General features: G+C 32.8%; 1 protein-coding gene across 1 annotated transcript in view; it reads left to right on the top strand.

The window, feature by feature from the left end:
* Positions 1-23,989, top strand: part of LOC145285941 (queuosine-tRNA galactosyltransferase-like) — a 67,198-nt gene that overhangs the window by 1,310 nt on the left and 41,899 nt on the right. Inside the window, exons 2-8 of the mRNA XM_080134449.1 lie at positions 4,640-4,756; positions 6,273-6,372; positions 11,458-11,522; positions 11,651-11,716; positions 13,865-13,960; positions 19,014-19,109; positions 22,475-22,599. Coding sequence (XP_079990575.1) covers positions 4,640-4,756; positions 6,273-6,372; positions 11,458-11,522; positions 11,651-11,716; positions 13,865-13,960; positions 19,014-19,109; positions 22,475-22,599 — 665 coding nt within the window. The remainder of the gene's footprint in view (positions 1-4,639; positions 4,757-6,272; positions 6,373-11,457; positions 11,523-11,650; positions 11,717-13,864; positions 13,961-19,013; positions 19,110-22,474; positions 22,600-23,989) is intronic.

Below are 23,989 nucleotides of genomic sequence, written 5' to 3'. Positions count from 1 at the left end.
ACCGTTAGGGCTTACAACATGGCCGCCAGAAGAGTCACGTGATCTGGTTGATCCAAAACATGAATCGCCGTATTACGAAACCGGAAAACGCAAATTTAAAGCAAACTTTGACAAACAAGCATAATAATTAAGTACAAAAACAGTTTTTCAATATCATAATAATAAATAATTTATTTAGAACGGTCATTTAATTTTTTGTTGAGAAACAATCACAGTTTGTTTGTTTTTAAAAACAATGTTTACAAAATGTCTACGAACGTGCCTAGACATTTTGTAAACATTGTTTTTAAAAAATAAAAAATAATACTTCTATTATGTTTTAAACGACTGTAATAGTTTATTTTGGAAGTATATTTCATAAAGAAAATTGACAACCCACTTTAAAAACAGAAATTACGAGTTTTATATATTTTATTCGCAGTTTTTTGTTGGGGGTGTCAAAAATTCCGCCTAAAATTCTGATACACCTAGTCGACCACTTGTTTGTTCTGAATAAAATACTTTTTATAAACACTGTTTTAACTAAAAACAACCTAAGATTGTTTCTCAAAGTTTGCCTATTTTTATAACAACATTATATCAACAAAAAATTAAATACAAACAAATTGTGATTGTTTGTCAAAGTTTGCCTTCAAGGCTGCGTTTTCCATTTGCACGATTCATGTTTTGGATCAACCGGATCACGTGACTCTTCTGGCGGCCATGTTGTAAGCCCTAACGGTATTTTTGGAGATTACCTGATGGTTAATGAGTTTACAGTAGTCAACGTGGCAACAGTGTAGTAATCGTTAGTAGTGGAAATTTGGTAAATTGGATTACTTAAAGGGACAGCTCATCAAGAATTTGTTTACATTGGACTTGAACACAACCAAATTGTAGTCAACTGAAAAGCAGCAAACGAAACAGAGTTCCATAGGCATGCAAAGCCTCCTGCATTCAAGGGAAAAATGATTTGGAGCCCTTAAACGTTGCTCATAGAATAGACCTCTGAGGTCAGTCATCATTTTCATTGCCAGGCACTGAACCTGTTCGAGATACTGGATGTCCTTCATATAATAGGGGAATTGGCCTGAATACTGTATTCGAGAATCAGGTACACCAAGGAGGTGTAGAAGGGAAGAAATATTGAGGGAGTGAGATGACCAAAGGAGCAGCACATGAGGAACAGGACACTCCTGGCCTTGTTAGCAGCGGTGATGATAGTATTCATCATAGAATATAAATGTCATATTCCAAAAATTATGTAAATTGATCAAGTATTTTTTTTTTTTTAACTAAGAAAACCAAATTTTATGAGGAAACGAGACGGGTTGGGAGTGGCCATATTATTTTAGAATGTGCTGAAATTCAATTTAATTCAACTGCCAAGAATTTATTTGTATTCAAAATAATTACAACTTTTTAATTGCTGAAATTTGTAAAAATTTGATTTTCTTAAAAAAAAAACTAATTGATCAATTTATATGATTTTTGGCACATGACATCTTCGTTCCGTGACGAGTACGTATAAAGATTTTTCTGTATTTTTATTGTGCTTTTTGTTTTTTTTAATTAGGTGTAATTCTAAATAAGCAATATTTGTTATCATCACTTTTACTCTGTATTGCTATAGTCATATTCGAACATAGCCATCGATTTTGGGAAGAGGTGGTTGTTAATTTCAGGCTTAAATGATAGTAAAATAACAAACAAAAGAAAAAAGGGCTAGTGTAAGCATGAACACATTTTCGGTGGTGATTGTCAGTCAGATTAGAGTAAGCTTTTTTCTTATTTTTAACTAGCGGGGGGGGGGATATGCACACACACACACACATACATTTTGCTTTTTATATAATAGAAGAAGAAGAAGAAGAAGAAGAAGAAGATAATACATTTTCCAAAGGCCGAGAAATGTTGTCCTATATAGTTTTATTTACTTGTCTCATCAGGACAGAGTTAGATGTAAGGTTAGGTTTAATGTGGAGAAAATTCAACTCCCCAAAAAGGGACACTCTGGATTGAGATAGAAATAAACGTTTCCTCAGTTTAGGAGGATATCTCTTTAACTGACGCAGAACAAAAAAGATGGAGTTTCATATCAGAACAGGGTAAAACCGCAATTTAGTGACCTGAATATAATGCAATGAAACACGCAGTTCATTTTTTTTCTAATGAATCATCATTTATCAAAGTCAAAAGCCATTGTTGTTAATGAGATAGATGGAGTGTTAATTGAATGATGAATAATATTATGAGAGGAGTAAAAATAATGAATGGAAGAAAAAACATTGATGACAACAATTTATTACAAGTATTTGTTGACATAAAAATTTATTTAATTTATGTCCTCCCATGGACATAGAACCTTTGTGTGTAAAGTGTAGGTGTTTCAAAATCTGTTTTCGCAAAAGAGGTAGGATAACAAGGCGATCATCTAAAAATAGTTCATCAATACATGATAGCCTTTCGCATACTTTCTTAGAAATCACGGATAGCAGAGTCCAACATTGTGTGTTTGTTAGGGAACCCTTCAGCAATGACAATCTTGAGCAAGAAACGTCAACATTCTGAGCATTTATTGTCTTTCCTAATGTGATAACACTCTTTGATAATGTGTCTAGAGATTAAATGGCTCTAACTGCACCGATGGGATTGATAGGGGTTTGATGAGTACCCTTTTCATACCTGAGTGGGTTTTGAGATAGTGTGTCAGGTGCTCTGTGCCATTTGTCAAGAGTGTATACAATCCGAAATGCCCATGCATACATTGCTTCTTTCAAATTCTGAAAACATAGGTTCTTAATTAGCCCCCAACTCTTTTGTTTTATTGGAGGTATAGAAAGGAATATATTTTGTTCAATTATTATTATTTATTATTTTTTTTTGAGAGGTGAGGGTGTCCAGAATTCCTACTATATTAAAAAAACAAAAATAAAGAAAAATCTGTATGGTGTACATAGCCGTGATGAAACAAAGAAAAATCGTATTCGAAAAATCACTTAAATTCATCAAGTAGTTTTATTTTTAATAAGAGAATCAAATTTTATGAGTAACTGAAGTCTTGTCTGCCATTTTGAAAACAATCTAAAAATCACAAAGGGAGATAACTCAATCATTCAAACGCCTAAAAATTCCTATTAATCACTTTAAAACGACTTTGTTTATATAAATAAAACTATTTGATCAATAAATGTGAGTTTTGGAATATGAAAGAAGGAATTCTGAACAAGAATCAAAGTTTTTAAAAATTTATTAAATATGTGTACAAAGGAGAGGGTAATGTAAAAATTATTCAATAGCTTTAAAAAAAAGTTTTTAAAAAAACTTTCTTTTATTGTCTTATTTTTAAGGCACAGAAAATGGCATAACATCATAGTAATAGATAACTGAAATAAAAATAAAGAAACTAAAATTTTTTTTGCCTATTTTCTGATGCTGAAAACGATTCTTTTAATGGTTTGATTTTTGTCTTCACTTAAAATTTAATTTTCCATTACTGGTACTAATGATAAAATAAATATTTATATACTTTGAACTACCAGTAAAACTAAAATCTATAAATCCCCATCAATATACAAGTTTATTTTTATGTTTATTTTCGATTGTTTTTATCTTTTAACTCAAAGTATGATTTTTTTTTTTTTACAAAAGAAAGGGTATTGTAAAATTTATTCAACGACTTTTAAAAGAAAGTAAAAACAAATATTATTTTTAAAGTCTTATTTTTAAGGTATAGAAAATAATATAGCATTATAGGAATAGGTTTTGGGGTTATTTAATGTTAAATCCATTCAATTTGGTAAAAACCCTTCAAGTTCTTCAGCCTAGGAATAGATAATAAACAAGTGAAGCATGCATGGTCCGCCGTGAGTGCACAGTGAACGAGGCATAAAAAAAATGACTAAGTTCAGCATTCTCCCCCATTTAGCCCCAAAAGTCCCCAGGGGACATTAAATCCTGGTGAAAATGAACAAACGGTGCAGTTTTAGGTGTTAACATATGTAAATTTGAATTCTGCACCATGCAAAAGAAGAATTGACTAAATCCATCATTTGTCTCCTCCTTCATTTAGCCCCAAATGTCCCCAAGACCTTAACATATTTAAAGGTGAGTTCAGCACCATGCAAAACTGCTAAGTAGACATACACTGAAAATTTTGGACAAATATGGTAAAATAGTCCCAAAAATGGAGTGTTTTTATTAGTCCTAAAACAGACCCAGGGGCACACCCAAGAGTTATTGCGAAGTATAAACAAACAAAGTTATATAGAAATCAGTTAGTTACAACTTTTCAGAAAGTTTTATAAAAATTCAAGGCATCAATTTTTTTTTTAATAAGCACAAAAGTATCAATTTTAGCCATTTTAACCTGAAAGGCACCCCTATGGAGGCAACAAGAGTTTTCTCAGAAAATCCATTCTTTTATTTTTACTCATATCATGATTAATGTTTGTGCAAAATTTCAAAAAATTCCAAAGCATAGTTATTGAGAAAAGTGTGGATAGATGAACGGACAAGGGTGAATTGACAGGTCAACCCTCCTTTTGTTGGGGACCAAAAACTCCCAAATATATGAAACAAAATTAATTGAGTCAAGAAAGTTACTTGAGTCAGTTATAGTTAGAACCCACTTTAATCAATGCATCGTTCTTTTCTGCAGAGTATAATCCTTCCTGTCCACAATGCTGGAAAATGGTTGAACGAATGTGTCGAATCTGTCTTCCAACAAAATTTCAAAGGTATTTTGGAACTGTCGGCTTATGACGATTGCAGTCAGGTCAGCCATTTTTAAATTCTCTTATTTTTCTTTGCTGATTATGTTTTCTTGAATGAATTTTATTGAGTTGCTTGTCCTCCTCCTCCAGTTTTCGTATTTAGAAAGCTACAAGTGTTCTAGGCTCCAGGGTAGCTATTAATGCTAGACAGTGTCTCTATTCTGGGCAAATGTAGTACTTTCAGCAAATCCTCCAATCTACTGTGTTGGGTTTGATTTTTGTTGGGACAATTAATTGGAATTGGAAATTGGAAAAATCAGAACTTTTGGGAGTATAGGAGTCCGACAATTTTGTGTTCATTTTCTGATGTCGAAAACAATTATTTTGTTTCATTTTTGTCTTTGTTTAAAACCTAATTTTTTTATTACTGGTATTAATGATAAAATAATAAACATTTATATATTGAGTTTAGACGCATGCACGTATGTAGTATAATCACCGATTAATTAATCACCCAAAGTTATCGCCCTTAAACTAAGTAGTCCCCCTTATTAATTAAATTAATTTAAATTTTATTGTTTAACTGTTTCTTCATCGATAATGCAGAAAATGGAGGAATAATAATAATAATAATAATAATAATAATAATAATAATAATAATAATAATAATAATAAACAATAATTATATTTAAAATACAATTCATTTATAAGTACACATTGAATAAATAGTAATAATTAAATAAACAATGCTGAATTTATGAAAGTCCCACACTTACAAAATTATAGAATTATCATCATTTACTACATCATTATCAGTAAGCGGTCTGAAGAGGTGCTTCATACTATTCATTGTGGAAACTTTTACCTCCAACTTCTTGATCTCTGGATGCATATACATTTTGTGAAAATCTTAGGGATTTGGACTTCACCTAATACCTAAAGGTAGGAGGCAAGTTGGAAACTTTGAAAGTCGATGATTGTCAGCCACATCTTGAAGGTGGTTCCAATAGCAGAGTCTGTGAGTAGGCTTCCAGACATATGGCACTTCAGGCTGCATATGAAACTTGTTCAGTATCTCTGTTTGACAATTGTTAGGTGATAAAATACCAGCCCCAAAGGATATTGAAGCTTTAGTACTTTCCTATAGTTCACTCTGGGTAATCAGAAAAAAAAAAAGTACTTTCCTATAGTTCACTCCAGGTAATTAGCAAAATCTGAATATGCACAAAGAAATCAATGGTGGTGGTGGTGGTCCATTGCACCACAAGTTCTGGTGATAAAAAAAAGAAATTGAAGAGTCAGGTAAATAAATGGGCATGACAACAACAAAAAGGAGACAACATTCGCAATAACATAAGAGTGTTTTGAAAATCTTGTCTCGAATAGTAGCCATCATAACTAAGTGGTTCTGTGTCTTTTTTGTGGTGAAATGACAGTAAAAAAAAAAAAAAAAAGGTTCAACAGAAAGATTCCCAAGTTTGACAAGATACACTTGAAGAAGGTCGGAGGTTACATCAAAATGAAAACAGAGAATTCAAATTATGCAAATTTTTTCAATGTCTTTTTTTTCTTTTCCAGGACAATTCTGTAGCCATTTTAGAAGACTGGAAAGATAAATTAAAAAAGAAAAATATAAAATTTTCTTTGTTTAAAGGAATAAGTAAAACACCAAAGGGAGGTAAGTAAGAAATTTTTTTTTCATTTTTTTTGTCCAGAATTTCCCTATATTAACAAACAAAAATTAAGAAAAATCTATATGATGTACGTACCTGAGACAAAACGAAAAAAAATCACATAAATAAATCAAGTAGTTTTATTTATAAATAATAACAAATCAAATTTTATGAGCATCCAAGTAGTAACTGGGTTGCCTGCCCTTTTGAAAAAAATACAAAAACAAAGGGAGATAATTAAAAATAGTTCATACTAGATTTAGTCTCCAAATTTCCATTAATCACTTTAAAATAATTTGTTTTATAAAAATAAAACTACTTCATCAATTTATGTGATTTTTGGCATGTGATATTTTTTGTCATGAGTACAGGCATCATTGCAGATTTTTCTTTATTTTTGTTTTTAAAATGGAGGAGTTCTGGACAAGTACTAAAAATGTTGTTTGAATGATGTTTTTTAAGCATATGTAATCCTGAAAATGTGGTTTTATTGTATATATTTTGTTGTCGTGGTTAACACATTTATCAAAAGAAAAAAACGTTTGGCTTGCATACATAAGCATACATAAAGTTCTCTTGCTCAATTTGTTGAAAGGGCGTTGGGTGCAATTCAGTCTTTTGTAGGCATTGGGTGCACAAGAAGTGCAGTGGGATGGAGACGGATTATAACTCAGATGTAGAAGAAAATATTTTTGGCTGTCAGAACTATTGAGGTTGTTGAGAAGGTTTGTTACCGCGGTGGTACTATTGAAGCACAGGGTGGAGCAGGTGCTAGGAGTGAATGTAATAGGTTCGGGGGACTTCTGGCTTTACTAACCAGCAGAACATTACTACTGTTGATCAAAGGAAGAGCTTGTCAATAGGTATCTCCTATCTTTGCAGTAATCAATATTCATATAATAATTTGACAAGCTTCTGGAATCAACCTTTATTCCTGATCTGTAATTGAACACCTACATCAAATCTGTTGGCAAGATCCTAGGAAAAATGGTTGGATCACTCTATCGCTCCAGTAAGTATCTCACTACTGATGCAATCGTCTATCAGTATAAGAGCCAGGTATGCTCTAAAATGGAGTACTGTGTCCACATCTGGACAGGAGCTGCGCTGCGTGCCCTATCTAGCCTTGATAGAATTCAAAACCGGCTTTGAGGTGATGTCCTTTTCTCTTCCCTGTGTCCTCTTTCCCATAGAAGAGACATTGCGAGCATGTCTCTGCTCTATCATTACTTTCATGGCAAGTGCTCGACTGAACTCCAATCTATGGTTGCCCCTTGCCAAACTTTCACAGAAACACTCAACTAGCGACAACTACTAAAAACGATTTCCCCTACTCTCTAACTGTGCCTAAATGTAAACTCAGATTCCTTTAACAAAGCTCCTTTCTCAGAACTGCCCGCCTGTGGAACATTGTTCTGCTAGCTTACTTCCCAGTTGAATACAACATGGTAACCGTCCAATCAAATGCAAACAAGTTCTTGTCAAGCCATCCCCATAAATAATCAAATTCTACCCAATAAACGATTATTACACTACCACTAATTACACCACTACCAATAAACGATTATTTCACTACCACCTTACAATCATTAACCCTTATCCTTGAGTGGCTTTCGGGCTTTGATAAATGGTGATTCCCAAGTAAAAAATAAATAAATAAAAAATAATCAGCTTTTGTTCTTCTTAGCTCATTATATCAAGTGGCTTCATGCCTTGTCTTGAGTGGTTTCAATAAAAAAAAATCAACTAGTTATGTGTATGCAATGTGATGATGTATGGAAGTGAAATGTGGTCAGTGAAGGTTTAGGTTTGACCAAAGATAGGTTAGTTTGAAAGTCAATTTCTTATAACCGTTCAACACATGCAAGTATATAAACTGGGCAGCAAACTGAATATAATGATATCATAAACAGTTTGTCTAAGATAAACTATGGTGATAGTGCTGAGGAATCAAGGGATAAGTGTCCACAATTAATGCAACATGAGGAGATGGAGTCTGTTTATATTGCATATCATTTTTTTTATGGCACATCAACCCTTTTGAGGGATTTATATCCTCTTTCGTACTTCTTGGTCATGTTCGTGTGTGGCTTATGTCCCAACGTTTGGTGCATCTGGAACAAAATCTCTTTCATGCATAGCAATAGATGCAAGTTTCATTTACCTGGACAATTGGATCTTTATTCAGTTTCCACGGTCAAAGTCGTGTCCTTGTTTCCCTGCATTATCCATAGAAGGAGGGTAGGAATTTTGGTATCGATTGAGCTGCCATCCACTCCCATCTTGTCGCCCTCCCGAGAAGATGAAAGACTTCTTGGAATTGTGAATTTCCTGTTCTAAATGCGATTTCCTGACTAACTGCCAAGAAACACATGTGCATCGTCTATTTATTTTAAGGTGTACGTGTGAGGTGGTATCATCCTGTTAACACAACTTACACTCAAAATACACCGACCCGCCTCATGATCCCTGCTAGCATGCAGGTGCAATGCGTCATCAATGGAAGTCAATGAGTTTGAAGCCTGTCAATCTTAACTTTTCGACCTCTCAACACTTAACTTGAACACAAGCAGGTTGGTTCAAGCTAGTACCACATTAACCACATTATTGACACACAACACTAGCATGCGCCTGCTGAAAGGAAAAAATGTCTGTATGCAGGTGTGAATCTACAAGGTGTGAATTACAAGGCAACAGTTGTGATTATGCAAAACAGATATTGTTGGCAATCTAAAATAGCTAAATAAAAAACAGTGAAACTTTTTAATGCTATGCTGTCTGTATGTCGTTTGGGGGGAGTGTTGGTGTTTATCTCTTGTCTTTTTGGAACTGTTGTTGGTGAAGTGAAGAAAGTAGGATTACTACTGTTGCTGATATTAAGAGCAAATGTCTTTCTTTTGTTGGTGAAAATCTGGCTTCCTGAATGAAGAGCTGGCATTTCAACTCTAAATAATTTATGTGACTGAAATAAAAATTAATTAAAGTCAATGGTATGAGTTCCATATAGAAACGTTGATTTAATTTGAATAAAATAAAATACGCATCAAGTGCGCTTGAAAACCAAATCACAATGTAATAGTAGGAAAATAAACAAATATTTTAGTTGTTTGAAACTTATAACATAAATATATTTCGGAGCTAAACTCCATCCTCATTATGTTGATTTCTTTCTTTTTTTCTTTTCTTCTTTCTTGCCACATTGTAAAGTTGGAGAAAAAAAAGTTTCCTTGTAAACAGCCGCCCGTTGTATTTTGAAATGTTTGAACAGTGTGTAGAAAAGAAAAAAAAAGAAAGAAAACAACATACTGAGGATGGAGTTAAGCTCCAAAATATATTTATGTTATAAATTTCAAAACAAGTAAAATATTTATTTATTTTCCTAATATTACGTGTTGCTTGATGCATATTTTATTTTATTAGAATTAATTAACCAAACTAATCTTTCATAAACATAAAAAAAGTTACAGAAACATTTAATGTGATACACATGATATCCAAAGAAAAAACCAACAGACATCTATAAATATAAAAGCGAAAATGTATGTATGTTTGTATGTGTGTTCGCTTTTTCTGTATGTCTACAAAAGGCTTTTTTCAGAGAAGCGGTCGGTCGCCTAACAACTTTTTAAAACTTTTTGTATCACATATAAATCGTAATATCTCAGAGTTAACAACGAAGCTCGCCTGTCTATTTAATTTGCTCGACTTTGGGAAGATAAATATTCAACATTTGTCGCTCGCCGCATGTGGGTTAGTCTTTTTCCTATAACATCTTGGGAAGCGTTCCCGCAATAAATGGAATACTATCCCGCAGTCAAACTTGACCTCATTAAGTCATTAAAATGGGCACCTGCCAAATCCAAGTAATTAAATAAATTCAAACGTGTTTCCGTAAGCATCTCGCGGTGGGGCAATGGTTAACATCGCATGTTTTTTTTTTCACTCGATCCTCATACTTACCTACCAAAACATATTTTTACCCCCCCCCCCTGAAGTTTCCACGCACACCTCCAAACACCCGGGCAACGCCGGGTACCCCTCGCTAGTTAGTACTAAAGAAGAAATACATTACTGTCCCAAATACAATGAGAAAAGAACGTATGTTGCTGGGTTGAAGATAGAGAAATATACATGAACAATGAAAGTAAATGTTCTTATTATTGTTTTATATGTTTCTCGGCCTCTTAACAGGCAGAACCTAGTGACAAGGCCTGCTGAGTTTTGAGAAGGTACTCTCTTAGGGGGAGCTGAGTGAAACATGGTTTGCCTTACAGGATGAGCCAAAAAGAGAATAAGATCTTTTTCTAAATTCCATATATGAGATGAACAGGTTTTCTTAACTTCTGTATAGGAGAGCGCATTCTCTCACATTGGCCAGATAATTTGGGATATAAATCCAAGGGAGATAACATGAATATAGCTCCAAGGGAGATAACTTAGATAATTTTATATTATATATATAGGTTATAACTAAAATAAAAGACTGATTTTCCTAAATAAGAAAAACAACTAAAAAAAAAAAAAAAACTTGATTTCATGTCATGTCTTGTAAGGCTTCAAATATATATATATATATATATATATATATATATATATATATATATATATATATATATATATATATTATATGGAAAAATGCGCGCATGAAAAGTAATATTCTTAAGATTTTATTAAACCTGGAAAAGTAAAGGACAAGAAATTCAACCTGGAAAAGTAAAGAACAAGATATTCTAGTAAAGTAAAAAATAAGAATTTTTTCGACTTAAAATATTGCAGCTAAAAATAAAATTTGAATATTGATAAATATTTTATTTATTATTTGCATATGTTGTTGTTTATTGTTGAGTTAAAAAGGGTGTCAGTCGCTGGATTGAACTTATTTCCCCCCTATTATTTGCATATATTTATGTAGTGAAAATTGTTTGAATAAAATTAATTCATTAGTTAGTTAGTTAGTAGATGGAATTAATAATTTTATAATTTACATAAAAATTAATAATTTTATTATATCATAATTAGGATCATTTAATTCATGTTTATGTAAATTATAAAATTATTAATCCCATTTCTTTTTTTCATCTATTTTTTAGTTGGATATGCAAGAAACAGAGCAGTAGAAAACAGTTCTGGACGATTTTTATGTTTTTTAGACGCTGTGAGTTTTTTGTTCTTTTTTTTTTAATGTAATGTCCTTTGCTTAACTGAAATAGAAACATCTTTTTTATTTATTTAATGAATTATAATAATCTTTATGATGCTTAGGTAAAACTCTTTTCTTTTTAGGATGATGTTATGGAGAAAGAACGAGTTCAAGCCCAGTACAATGCTGCTCAGGAGAACCCAGATGCAGTAAGTTAAATATGTACACACACACACACATACACACACACACACACACACATATATATATATATATATATATATATATATATATATATATATATATATATATATATATATATACACACACACACACATATATATATATATATATATATATATATATATATACATATATATATATATATATATATATATATATATATAAGTAAATGATGTTGCGATATTGTAGCATTAAATTTACAATATGTTATTCAAAACTAGGAATACGGGATAAATGTGAAAAAATTCGTTATTCCAAGAAGTTTCAAAGATATGATCTTCTCCTCAGAGAAAAAAAACCTTAGCAGAAGAAATATATAAGTAAATCTATTTTTGCTGGTAAGTTCAATTTTTGAAAATGGTAGAGAAAAGACTTGAAAACGACTCTGCTGTAGTCAATTGGGAAGCAACTTGATGGCATTTCGTTCCACAGACAGATAGTTCCAGGGAAGAAACGTTACTCTATACCAAGCTACTCTGTCAATTTTTGGTCTACAGACTTGAAACTTGATATATGGGATATTTGGACCTACAGAACAAATTTAATTTGTTTTTTAGCTGAAAAAATAGCTCTTAAGGTGGGGTCAAAATTTTTTAATTGGAACTTGGCAGGTGCAAATGAACTTAATGTGTATCGTTCACGCATGCGCAAATATGTTGTAACTAATCAGAATTTGATTATTTAAGGGGACAGTCCAACAAGAATTTCTTTACATTGGACTTGAAAACGACTATGTGGTACTTATTTATTTATTTGCGGACTGTTATCCTCATCTTCATAGTTGTTGTTTCACTAAATTTTGGCCAGTTTATTCTCTAGTCTTCTTAAGGTGATTAACTGCGATGGGATAGGAATGCTTAGTGTCATAACTGTATCCTCAGTAATTACTGCCTTCCATAGTTGTTGTTGCTAATGAGGATAACAGTTGGCAAATAAATAAATAAATTACTCGTATCAAAGGATTTCAATAAAAAAATACAATAAATAATAATAAAAATAATAATAATATATAAGACTATGTTGTAGTCAGTTGGAAAGCAATCCATGGCATTTTGTCCCACAGACAGATAGTGCCAGGGAAGAAACTTTACTCATGGAGATTCTGTTTAGTTTGAGGTACACAGAGGGAGAAAGGAAATTTGATAGTGAAAATTGATTAGATGAGTTTTTGTTGTGAATGTTTTACGAGGGGAAATCAAAAATTGAAGCTCAGTTGAATATCTAACATGAAAAAAACGATTGAGCAGAGAATGACTAGCAACGATTCTTCTGTAAGAAAGAAACTGAAGGGGATATTTAACCCACTAGATTTCGAAGTTGGTTTTGTACTCTGTTAAGGTAGGAAAGTATACTCTGAGCAACATCTCCCCAGATGTGTCAGTACTATTCCATCTTAGGGCATAACTTCTAGGCATGCCCAGCTTTTCATTTCCGTTGAGCCTGAGTTTAGCACTAAAATATGATTCAGTTCTTGAACAAATCGTGTGCAGACTAAAGGCTAAAATCATCTTCTCATTCCTTGCCGAGGAGCGGCAGGATGAGATGGAACTCCAGAGCACAATTCTCTGTCTAAAGATAAAGCCTGCCTGCTGAACTAACTTGCCTTGTCTTATATTCCAGGGTTCCTGTTGTCTTATATTCCTGTGTGTATTCTTTTCTCTTCCCACAGCCTCTTGCTTATAGAATAAACATTGCTAGTCTTTCTCTGCTCTATTGATCCTTTCACGGAAGGTTTATTTTTTACAAACAAAATCCTTTAAAGCAATTAATAGGAATTTGTAGGTATTACAACATAAATCTAGTAAGTATGAATTATTGTTCAGTTATCTCCCTTTGTTTTGTGACATTTTTTTTTTTCAAAAAGATGAGCGAGGCAGTTATTTCTCAGATACTCATAAAATTTGATTTTATGATTCAAAAATAAAACTACTTAATACATTTATGTGATTTTTGGAATATGATATTTTCATTTTGTCATGGGTACTTATATCATTCAGATTTTTCTTAATTTTGTTTTTTTAATATAGAGGAAATTCTGGACAAGAGCCATATATTTTTTGGAGATGAATTTTATTTTTTTAATCCAGCCATTTTGTATTGGTTTCTCTCTGCAGCTGATTGGAAGTGGTTTCCACCGAGATCCGCCTGGTTCTACACAACGTTACACACTGTGGGCCAACACTCGCACTGAAGAACAACTTGTGAATCAGGTATGTCAGCTCAATCCGAACATTTTATCAGAATAAATGTAGAAATCAAATCGGGGTGCCTATTACGTCACGTCGATCATGGGTAGTGTTATAAGGGACATAATTACATATAGCACCGGATATGATACGATGTATAAAAGAGCGTCTTGTCTTGTCTTGGAGGCAGTCAAGTGGTACGCACTAGCATCTTACACTCTCCAAGTGTAGTCAGGATTAACCAAGCTCCCAGGACGAGCGTTCCGCTCACACACGTTAAGTTACCTTTTTCCTTTACCTTCATTTACGTGTATATCAACTTCAAGGCAAGCAGCCATTTTGTATTGTATATTATTCAAAGTACGAATAAACCTTTTTTTTGTTACGCATTCCACTGGCGTTTTTTGTCATGTTATTATATACCGTCAAAACTGGATATAACAGGTAGATCATATGGTATTGAAAAAAAAAAACGTTTTTGCTGGCAAACTTTCAGAACCTTGTGGTAAAGCTGGAGACACAAGAGCAGTCATGGGCGCAGCTTGAGAGTGCACGCTAAATAAAACAAATTGGCAATTGTCTGTCAAAATTCGACGAACGCTTTAAAGACTTTGCTTTATTCAACCTAATCGCTACATTCATGTGCTGCCCTTTCTAAAATGATGCTAACGTAGTTTCACTCGCATCAAAAATTGCAACCTGTACTTTTCTAAAGTGAGGGATGAAATTCTGACACTATAAACTGACATTCAGCTGATGCAGAGCTCATGGGCAATTATGGAACTTGCTCACAGAGGACCCCAAATTCCGTAAATATGCTACTTTCTTGACTGCATTATTTGGGTATACTTATTGTTGTGTCTGTATCAATAACAATATGAACGCAGAAAGTAAAGGTAAAACAAATATATTTTTTTTTTTTTTTACATGGGTGTCACCACTTATCAAGGCCCAGAGGCCACTCGAGGATAAGGGTTAATAGGTATACATTAGTCATTGTGATTTTAGCATAGTAAACAGTGGGAATTTTGTAACTTGGATTACTTAGGGGGACGATTCAATTAGAACTTGTTCACATTGGACTTTTTCTTTTTCTTTTTTTTTTTTCATAGGTATCAACACATTATCAAGGCCAAGAGGCCACTCAAGGATAAGGGTTAAAGAATGTACAGTAGAAATTGGACAATATAGTAATCATTAGTAATGAAAATTTGTTAAATTTGATAACTTATATGGAACGGCTCATCAAGAACTTATTTACGTTAGACTTGAAGACAACCATATTGTAGTCAGCCGGAAAGCAGGAAAACGGAAGACAATTCCACAGGCGTGCAGTTCTAATAAAAAAGCTTTGTTCATGGAATCTACGTTTAGGTTTAGGCACAGATAAAGAGTGGGGGGAATTATTGATAGTGTTTACAGCTAGACGAGTGTTTCTTGTGAAAGTTTTGCAAGGGGGGACCATAGATTGAAGCTCATTCGAACACTTTCCATGAAAATAACGATACATCAGAGACAAACTCACAACATCTCTTCTGTGAGATAGAGGTTGCAAGGAAGAGAAAAGGACATCTCCTACGAGGCTACAAAGTCTATTTTGAACTCTGTCAAGGCAGGACAAGTCCTTTCTAGCAGCTCCTGCCCAGATGTGGCAACAGTATTCCATCCTTGGACGTACCTGGCTCTTATATAGATAGAGAATTGCATCAGCAGTGAGATATCTACTGGATCGATAGAAAGACCCCACCATTTTTCCAGCGGCCTTGGCAACAGATTTGATGTACGTGTTCCATTTAAGATCAGGAGTAATGCTCAAGCCCAGAAGCTTGTCAAAACTTGAGGCCTCCTGAAGACGAGAGCCATTCATTTCAATTGATGCCAGATGTGGATCAGAATGTTGATGATGTAAAGAGAGAAGCTTAGTTTTAGATGCATTAAAAGTAACCAGCCACTCCTTTCCCCATTGTACTACATGCTCAAGATCAGAGGAGAGAGAATTGAAGAGAACTTGGTCGTTTACTGTCTTAGATGTGCTACCATAAATGGTAGTGTCGTCAGCATAAATATCTACAAATGATGTAAGGATGTGATTTGGAAGATCATTAATGTAGATCAGGAAAAGAGTTGGGCCCAGGATGGACCCCTGAGGGACACCGGCATTAATATATTAAGACGAAAAGATAATATATATTTACAAAGGTGCAGTTGTACTGCAGTTGGAAGATTGTCCGGCAGAGGGCGTGTTAAAGTCTTTCATGGAGCAACCGGCACATGCATCTTGCCTATCCGGCGTTCGAACACAGCTCCTCGGTCTTGCTGACTTGATACCTTTATCTATACCTTGTTCACCCACGTATGCTAATTAGTGGGCGTCTCCACAACACTTATTTATGTGAGTCAGCCTTTTCCCATATGAAGATTATTAAGCCCAAATACTGCTCCATCATGACTAATTAGCATCTATAAATCTGCTTGGGGGCTGGCTATTAGCAGCTACTGTCTTGACTATGTATCCCTGACTGATTCCATCTAATGCAAATCATCAGAGTAAGGTAATGACAAAAAATGTACACAGCTGTACTGTGCAATATGGGTTGGTGCAATAATGCAATGTACACCTGTATATACTTTACGTATAAAACTAATTTACAATATATTAATCAATAATATGTTTTGCATTTTTAGTAGGTGGTAGATCATATAGACTTAGTCATATCATAAGTAGCTTTCATGCTGAAAAAATGTTTTCCATCATAATTTGAAGACTTCCAATACAAAACACGATAAACAAAATTGCAAAACTATCATGAAAAAAAGTGGTGTATTTCAACCTTTGAACATGCCTCCAAAATTAGTTTTACATAATGTGATATTAACTTAATCTCTGGTGCTACCGGATCAGTCTGTCTGAAGATACTGTCATCCTGACTTAAAATGCACCAAACATTGATGTTATTGTTTTGTTTTTTTCCTTTTCCTTGACAAAACTCAATCATGTTCTGCAAAGCCAAAAAAAAAATAACAATTTTCCTCTACAAAACAATCAAACCAAATACTATGAATAAATATTTGAAAATATAAAGAACTTGAAGGATAAAAACTTTTATCAAAGTGATTGGATTTGGCATTAAATAATCCCAAAATGGTTGATATGTGTTATAGAAGTTACTACACACAATCGGCATCGCCTCTGAAGAGTCTGTCACATGACAGAAAGGAAAAAGAAAAGAAAAACTTGTTTGTAGATGGATTCTTTATATACCATCTGTATATCTATCTCATCAGACTCCTTGCCCGGACCAATGTGACTCTCTCTCTTCCGACTTCCCTTTCTGCCATTAGCTGCCTCAGATCTTCAGGATCACAGGTGGCATCATGTGCAATTTGCTGGATAAACGTGAATCTAGATTGTTCTATGCTCATGTGTCTGTGCCGTGGAGTCCACACCAATACATTTCTCACCAGCCCTTACTTGCTTATCTGGCAGTGACCGGAAGATCATAGACATCACTCCCTGATGATAATAGATATAGCAGGTAGGTTGCCATAAAGTCGCTGCTTTGTGGAATGATCTTGCCAAGATATATTTAATACTGTTCATAGCATACGGGTGGATGTGCAGTCTAGCTTTCTTTCCAATCTTTTGGTGAGTGTCCAGGTTGTAGCACCGTAAACAAGAACAGACTCCACCACTGCTCTAAATAATTACCTTTTCAGTTTGTCAGATAGCCTTGAAGTCCATATTGATCGCAGCTTATCCAATGCTTTTGAGATATGAATTTTGATATCTCTCTCCATGGAACCTATGTTGCTGCCCAGGTACGTAAACTCAGTGACTTATTTCTGTGTTGTTCCATCTCCCCCTCCACATTAAAAGTCATAAACTTGACTCTTTATATGCATGTTGCATTAATGTGCATATGAAGGGATTAGTAGCTATAAGAGGGACGAATTGGAGAGGACAAAGAATCAAGTTTTTTGACAGCTGAAGAGAGCATAAATGTTGAGAGTTGGTATTGTGAATTATGGTTTAAGTTAAAAGGAATTGGTATGAATTTTGGTGTTGCTGAGGAGTTCTGTTTTTGGTTTTTTTTTCATTACAAAATGTCATAAAACAAAACAACCAAATCAAATTGGCTGAATTTGTTTTTGTTTTAGTTAAAAATTAAACAAAAAAATTAAATATATTTGCTCTTTAATCAAGTTTTGCATTGAAACTTTTTATTTTGGAAATTGATTTGGGTAGGTTTAGTGGAAGTCATGCTGATATATACTAAAGAAAAGTCCCCTTTGATTAATGTTTACATAATGGTTCCTAAGAATTTAACAACGTTAATTGGTCTTTTTTCTTCAGATGTGAAGTATTTATCACATGTTTATTTTATATTACAAATAGTCTATTGAATCACAATTCAAAATTCCAGAATTTGTTTTTTTTTAACACAAATTTAATCATAAGAGACAAGCAAAGGAAACTTATTCTATATATATATATATATATATATATATATATATATATATATATATATATATATATATAAACATACATATATATATATATATGTATATAAATATATATATATATATATATTTATATATATATATATAAATATATATATGTATATATATGTATATATATATATATATATATATATATATATATATATATATATATATATATATATATATATATATTCACCATTAAATACTGAAATTGATTTTTAGGTGGGAGGAGTTATTCTATGCTTACATTCAGTCTCGAAAGACAAAGGATACCCCCTGCACATGTAATTGTGAGGCAAGTGTTACACAATCTTCCCCAACCACACCACCTTTTGAATGGGCACTGTTTGAGTTCAGTGGCAAGGAGAAGTCTAGGATGACTGGAAACAACACAGAGATAAGCAGAGAGCACATACAGCACCTGGAAGTCCCAAATGGTCACCCATTTAGTACTGACCAGGTTCAATGTTGCTTAACTTTGGTGATCCAGCAGGAACTGATGTGTCAGTTATTCTATGACATCACTATTAAATACTCAAGCACAATTTTTTTTTCTTTTTCTTTTGCTTTGCAGATCTACACCTCGCATGGACCGACTGTTGCAATGCCAACGTGGTTATGTTCCCGGAAACAGTTTGACAAAGTTGGAGGTTTCTCGGAAAAAGGAAAAGTATGATTTACACAAATATCAATCCAGCTAATTTCAGGAATTGTTAGGAACATCCTATGGAAGTTTTTTCTCATCAACTATATTTTTTTAATCATGTTTGTTTTCTCGACTGATGACACATTACAATGAGACTGGTGGGAGGAGGGAATCAGACTGAATAGTAGTAGGGGTAGCAGCAGCAGTGTAAGAGTAAGAGCACGATGTGAATAATAAATGACATAAATAAAGAAGAAACGGAAAATAATAAATGACATAAATAAAGAGGAAACGGAAAACGAGTTTATCAGTAGCAGCATATGTTTGGTACTGAAGGGTGAATGAGACGAGGAGATAAAATAATTTATATATTAATACGATTACATGTGTGTTATTTTCTGTGTCACACTTACATCCAGGTCGTTTAATTGTTATGTACTTCCATTTCTTGTCATAAATAATTTTACAGAGAATTCTTCATAAGTTTTGGTTTTGGTTTCGATTATGGCTGAAGGAACTCAAGTGATATATATATACATATATTTTTTCACAAGTTTTTATTTTGGTTTCGATTCAAGCTAATGCACCCAAGTCATATGGATATATTTTTTTTATTTTTGAAATCACAACTTTATAATATATAAAAATTGATAGAACATTAACTCTATAATAACATATATGATATTTAAGCATACTTTATGACCAGGCTATGCCGGGCATCCTTACTAGCTTAGATAAATACTTTTGCAGTTTTAACAAAAGAGCTACAATAATATCAAAGCGTCTCCAGTTACGCTGAACATCTACAGAATGCCAACATCAATATATTACATATGAATGAGTCCCCTGTGGAATTTCCATTGGTCCCACTAGTATATATATATTAGTGTTGTGACAATTAATCAGAATGAAGAATCAGAAAAATCAGAACTTTTTAGTATATCAGAATCAGAAAATTTGTGCCTATTTTCCAATGCCAAAAAACAATTCTTTTTTTTTTTTTTTTTTTTTTTTGTTAAAAACTTTATTTTCCATTGTTGGTACTCATGAGAAAATGACAAATATTTATTGATTTTAAATTATCAGAAAAACTAAAGTTAATACATCCCACCATAACTTTATTATTAACATTTGTGAAAATATATACACATATTTACATGAGTTTTTGCGGTAATCAGAAAATACTACAATAACTTTATAGCTAAATATTAAGAGTTTTTAAAAGAATCGGAATCAATAATTTTATTTGAATTGGGAATTACAGGTTTTAGATTTTTAAATAATCATATCTGTTCCACTAGTCACCCAAGTATTTATGTAAAAAATGTTGCTTATATATTTTAAATTGCTTTATTGCTTACATATGGGAACAAGAAATGATAGAAGGAGGGGAATAGAGAAGGTAGTAATAGCAGCATAAACAAAAAAAGAGGATGACATATTTTTTTACAAGAGAGTCACTACTTATGTAGGCCCTGAGGTCATTTGAGAATAAGGGTTTATTAGTGTTAGGTGGTCGGTGAGACAATACTATAATGATTGGTAGTGGTGAAAATTTCATTGTTTAAGATGACAGCTCAGCAAGAATTTGTTTACATTAGACTTGAAAACGATCATGTTGTAATCAGCTAGGAAAGAAGAAAAAGAAGAGAGTAGCAGCATATCAGGATTATTTGAATTATTTATTCATTACATTTACAAATTAGGCACAAGGCCATTAAAAGTGGGGATTTGCTGGTCATCCTCTGTCTATCATACTCTTGTTAAGTATTTTATCTCATTGATTATTGCTTTCATTCCTTATTTTTTCAAATCTTTATTCACCCCAAGCAAGGCATATTTCCACTTGAACACAAGGGAATACTATTTAGAACCATGTCTACAGAAGCACTACATAGGCAGTTGAGAAGTGAGGTGTTGGTTTGCATTGTATTTAAATTTCAACATGTTAGTACAGGGAGGGAATTCCAAAATTTAACAATTCAAAGGAAGAAATTATTAGAGTAAAAGGCTTTCCAGCATTTAAAGACCTCTAAGTGGTGGAATTTTGCTATTTGTCAAGTTAATCGAAGGGACACAAGTACTACAAGTTCACCAGAACATATTCCATTAAAGTACTTCTAAAACAGACACAGGAATGCAACATTGCAGTGATGGGACAGGGGTGGGAGCTTGGTTGATAGTATGGGATCTATTAGATTGGAGAATCTTTTTTGGAGCCTGTCTAGTTGTAGATGAACCAGCCCAGATGAGGCAACAATACTACATACGTGGATAAATGGTGGCTTTGTAAAGATATAGGATACTGTCATGTGAGAGTAGAGTCAACCCACTTTCTTTGCAGCAGGTTTGGCAATGTCTCCAATGTTTTTTTACTATTTATGCATCATTTTCATTTTAATCAATCACCACAATATCGCATTTACTTATCTTACTTAAAATATTCTTAATGATTTCAAAACGTTTACAATTTCACAAAAAAAATGATAGAGAGTAGCACAACAACCACAAAAAAAAAAACAAGAAAAAAAAAAACAAAGAAAACCAAATAAATTCTTGAGCAGGTTAATAAGACCTTCCCAACCATTTCTAAGAGTAGGCCATCTACTGCTTTTCAGATTTTTTAACCAAAAAACAAGAGGGTCGATTTCTAATTGGGAATGAGAGTTAAGTAGAAAGAAATTAAATAAAGGCAGAGTGGATGTTATCCTTCCAAGATAAGCAATTTATTTTTTGCAATCTTTGCTATAGCTAGACTGATGGTATGGACAGTGCTTCTAAAATGATGGAGGTGTATGGGATTGAACCATTTTCTCATCATGATCTGATTTTTTCTTTAAGCATAAGCTTATGGTTAAAATTAGATGTGATAGAAAAAGATTACATTTTATAGAATTTAACAAAAGGTGGATACAAGCTGTAAGCTTGTGCATACAGAAGCAAATTAGGCAGTAGTATGTACCTCTTTAGTTAAGTATTCCCAAGTACAAGTCTTTCGATCGATTTAAAAAACTTTTTAAAAAGTGTGTCATACTGGCCAAATGGTTATCATACTTGACTCACTGTCTTTAGCTTGAGTATTTTTTTTCTTACAAGAAGTGAACTGTTTAGAAAAAAACCATAATGCTCGCATGTACATGTGAGTATTAATTAAAATGTAATATTTATGCATATTTTATGACTGGGCAATGTCGGGTGGTCTGTGAGTATATATATATATATATATATATATATATATATATATATATATCGTAGATGCTCTAGAGTCAGTCATCAGAGACAAATTGGTTTAATTGCAGATTTCAGGTTTTTTAAATAACTAGACCTACTCCATTAGTAATCTAAGTATTTATGTAAAAAAATGTTACTTATATTTTTTAAATTGACAGGGTACTCCTGAGGATTTGATATTTTTCTACAAACATCTTGATCTTAACGGTCAAGTGATAAGAGTTGATGCTGACCTCATGATGTACCGATACCATCCTGAATGCACAACTTTCAGCATTGCAGAGTAAGTTATTTATTTTCAATTTTAGGATACCATCAACATCCCCCCCCCCAACTCCGCCCTAAAAAAGTATTAGGAATTTAAAAATAAAAGGATGTTTATGAGATTTCCCTCCAATTCTAAATTTCACAATTTTCACTTTTTAAAACTTTTTTTCCCGTTATTCTCATTGAATAAGGTCACCTGTTTTAATGGTACTATTTACGTTTTTGTAGCTCTTCAACTTTTGGAGTTTAAAAAATATGGGGATTTTTGGAACTACCCTTGTATATGCATATACTTTTAAATCTGAAAGTTAAGTCTGTAGGCTTGACTTTCAGATTTAAAAAAAAATTTTGAAAAAATATTTTGATGACTTTTAATGTCAGGATCAGTTTTCAATTATAACATTCTTCTAAATTGAACACCCACCTTGCGATCATCATGGAGAAAAAAATTGTTCATCACGTGACCGGTGTATATTCTTATCTTAAAAAGGGGTTAGGAAGGGAACTTTCTTAACCCCTAGTAATGCCTGGGAGGATAGCCTTACCTTTTGATCACGACCTAGATAATTTTGTATTAACAGGTTGTACCCACACACACACACACACACACACACACACACACACACACACACACACACGTATAGTATTTAGTATTTCATTGGAATGACTTTGTTATCGTTAAAGTGATTGTTAAAGATTTGTTTTTTTATAATTTCTTCTTTTTTCAAGGGGGTGTAGGTGAATATATAAAATTTCTTCAACTTCAATTTCATATGCACACATATACATGTCATCATTATCATCACTATAAAAATTTATGAGTGTAAATTGATTTCATCTTTTGGAATTTAGAATGATAACTAAGGGTATATATATATATATATATCTATATATATATATATATATATATATATATATATATATATATATGTATGTATGTATATATATATATATATATATATACATACATATATATATATGTATGTATATATATATATATATATATATATATATATATATATATATATATATATATATTAGCAAAAGTACCCGTCGTTGACTGGGTTCAAAAACAGCCTACAGAAAATGGACTCTGATTTATGAAAGTATGATAGGTTATGAAAAGGAAGGGTTGTAAAGAGATAGCTTCGAATTTGAGGGTATCAAACCCAAAGCAAAATATGATGAAAGTAAAAATAAAATAGATAAACCCCATAATTTATTATACCATACCTGTTCACACTGAAACACTTATCACATTATTCTGTGGATCTATATTAAAAAATCTTGTTAAACTTTGTGACATATTTACGTTCTATGGAGGTAAGGTTCGAATGAACACCCCATAATTTTATTATACCATATTTCTTCAAACTGAAACATAATTATCAAAGTATACTTACGCA

This window comes from Euprymna scolopes, chromosome 10 (assembly GCF_053919585.1).
Source record: "Euprymna scolopes isolate OS-2025 chromosome 10, ASM5391958v1, whole genome shotgun sequence".
Classification (NCBI taxonomy): domain Eukaryota; kingdom Metazoa; phylum Mollusca; class Cephalopoda; order Sepiida; family Sepiolidae; genus Euprymna; species Euprymna scolopes.
This window is presented reverse-complemented; position numbering and strand designations above follow the sequence as displayed.